This window comes from Geospiza fortis, unplaced genomic scaffold (assembly GCF_000277835.1).
Source record: "Geospiza fortis unplaced genomic scaffold, GeoFor_1.0 scaffold317, whole genome shotgun sequence".
Taxonomy (NCBI): Eukaryota; Metazoa; Chordata; class Aves; order Passeriformes; family Thraupidae; genus Geospiza; species Geospiza fortis.
Genome location: NW_005054398.1, coordinates 2150839 through 2153173, shown reverse-complemented (window position 1 = coordinate 2153173; position 2335 = coordinate 2150839). Strand labels below are relative to the sequence as shown.

Sequence of the window (2335 nt, the reverse complement as noted above, 5' to 3'; positions counted from 1 at the left end):
GCCAGGGGAGTGATGGGAGCCCTGGCAGAGCCCCAGTTCCCAGTCCTTCATCTCCAAACCTAATCAAAAGATGGAAGCTGGGCACACCAGGCCCTCCACAGCATCGCTGCCTTTCCCCCCTGTCCAACCCACGGATCCACTGCGCTGGTGGGGGCTGCGAAACCAGGCAGGGGTGAAGGGGAGGAGTGGCTCTACTGGTGTCACCCAGCCCTGTGCTCTGCCCACAGATCTGCTTCAAGTACTTCTGCCGCTCGTGCTGGCACTGGCAGCACTCCATGGAGGTCCTGCGCCACCACCGCCCGCTGATGCGCAACCAGAAGAACCGGGACTCCAGCTAAGGGGCACCGGGCCCGGGGCTGGCACGGGCAGAGTCCTGGGAGAGCCCGCCACGAGGAGAGCGCAGCAGCGCCCGCCGGAGCCAGGCCCGGCTGGGAACGTTCTTCCTGAGGACCGATGGGGAAAAAACAAAAATCTTACATTCATGTTTGCACTTGCTGGTCTTTTTGTTTCTGCACTAATGCACAGTGAGTTTTGTTGGGGTTTGTTTGGGGGTGTTTTGAGGGGGGGAGTGCCCCTCAAGCCATTCTGCAGTTCCCAGACTTTGGTTCCTGGTTTGCTGACGAGAAGCAAAAATTGAAAACAAATAAACCCAACCAACCAAGGGCCATGTGTCGCGGAGGCGTCGCCGCAGGCGCCCCCGCCCTGGTTTTTTTATTTTTTAAAGGCGCTTTTTTACATTCCTTGCAATACTGGTGGAGAGAGCGCAGGTCTCATTGGTCATTGTTTTGCCGTTGCCATACAGTGCCTTTCCATTCATTTACCCCCACCTGGATGGTGTGACCTGGGTGTTCAGCTGGCGTTTTTTACTGTAACAACAAGGAGACTTTGCTCTTCATTTAAACCAAATCATATTTCATATTTTACGCTCGAGGGTTTTTACGAGTTCCTTTTTACACTCCTAAAAACAGTTTTTAAGTCGTTTGAAATGAGAGATTTTTTTCTTTTCCTGGCAGCTTTTAACATTATTGCAATTTGTGTCTGGGGGCTGATGGCAGGACGTTGTAAATCCAGGGGTTTGCAACGGGACAGGCCGGGCTTTTTTTTTGTTTTTGGATTTGAAACTGGACGGGATGAGGATCTCTGAGCTGCTGTATATAGTTTTAAATAGTTTGTTGCACTTTTTTAAGTTGCACTTATGGGGGGTTGATAGAGGTTTTTAATCACACAAAGTCACAGGACTTACCTTTTCTTTTGTAACAAGCTAAAAAAGGGCTGCGTTTTGGTGGACGATGAAGGTTCCTGGGAGCCCTTTCTCTTAGAGGGGACAAGTAATTTTCCTTTCCTTCCCGAGATGTTTGGAGTATCAGTGCAGTCGACTGAAATGCTGCTGCTGGGATTTGAGACCTTAATTATGCTGATCATTATTATTTTGTTACTTTCCCCTCTATTGGAAGCTGTGTGCCAAAGAACCAGTGTCATAATTTCTCCCTCTTTACTATGATTATTTTTTTTTCTTTCCTGCTGAGCTGATGTTGCATTGTTGCATATCCCAGCTGCTCTTTGTGGGGTTTTGTGAAGCTGTGTGTGAAGTCTCTACCTCATTGTAGTATATGCAGGCAAGACTGCACTCTCCTACAGACGTGTGGAGTAAGCTGTGGTGTAGTTTTTGGCACATAATAAACACGTTGCAGCAAAAAAAATATTTCTTGTGCCTTGTGTGCTTCATGGGCGATCTCTGCAGCTCGGAGGCTGTGGTGTCACTCCTGGAGGTGTGGAGGGAAGGGATGGATGTGGTTTGGGGGGATGGATGGATGGAGCTGTGAATTGTGGATGCTATTGGTGGGTGACTCAGCTGGGAGGGAGCTCTATCTGCTGGGCAATGCATTTTTAGATCCCATCTACCTGAGGTCCCTGCAGACCCCTAAGCTCCAACTGGAGCTCCCCTCATTACAACAAGAAGTTAATGAGGCTGACAGAGGGGCCTGTTCTGCCCCGTGTTCTCCCACTGTGGCAGGGAGGTGCTGCTTCTGCAGGGCTGGGAGGGGAGAGGGACGCAGGGCTCCTCTCTGAGGGGCTGGGGAGGGCCGAGTTGGACTGAGGCTGCCACAAGGGACACTTTGTGTGCCCGGTGTCCCTGGAGCAAGGCAGGCTCTGGGCTCCTTTCCTGTCCCGCAGCGGTACCTCTGCAGCAGCCTTGTGCTCACCCTTCCTCCTGTGGGTTGGGGGCTGCGAGTTTGCGGCTGCTCCTTGTTGTCTCTCGGGGCCAGCTGTGGGAGGGGCTGGTGCCGCTGGCACCGCAGCTCTCTCCAGTTCCCTTCCCGGGCTGCTCCATCCT

At 52.1% G+C, this 2335-nt stretch overlaps 1 protein-coding gene across 2 annotated transcripts in view; it reads left to right on the top strand.

Moving 5' to 3' along the window:
- CPEB1 (cytoplasmic polyadenylation element binding protein 1) overlaps positions 1-1700 on the top strand; it is a 41260-nt gene extending 39560 nt beyond the window's left edge. For both annotated transcript variants that reach the window (XM_031061015.1, XM_031061017.1), the window contains one exon: positions 228-1700. In XM_031061015.1, the coding sequence (XP_030916875.1) occupies positions 228-338 (111 nt within the window). In that variant the 3' untranslated portion in view covers positions 339-1700. The remainder of the gene's footprint in view (positions 1-227) is intronic.
- The last annotated feature ends 635 nt before the right edge of the window (positions 1701-2335 follow it).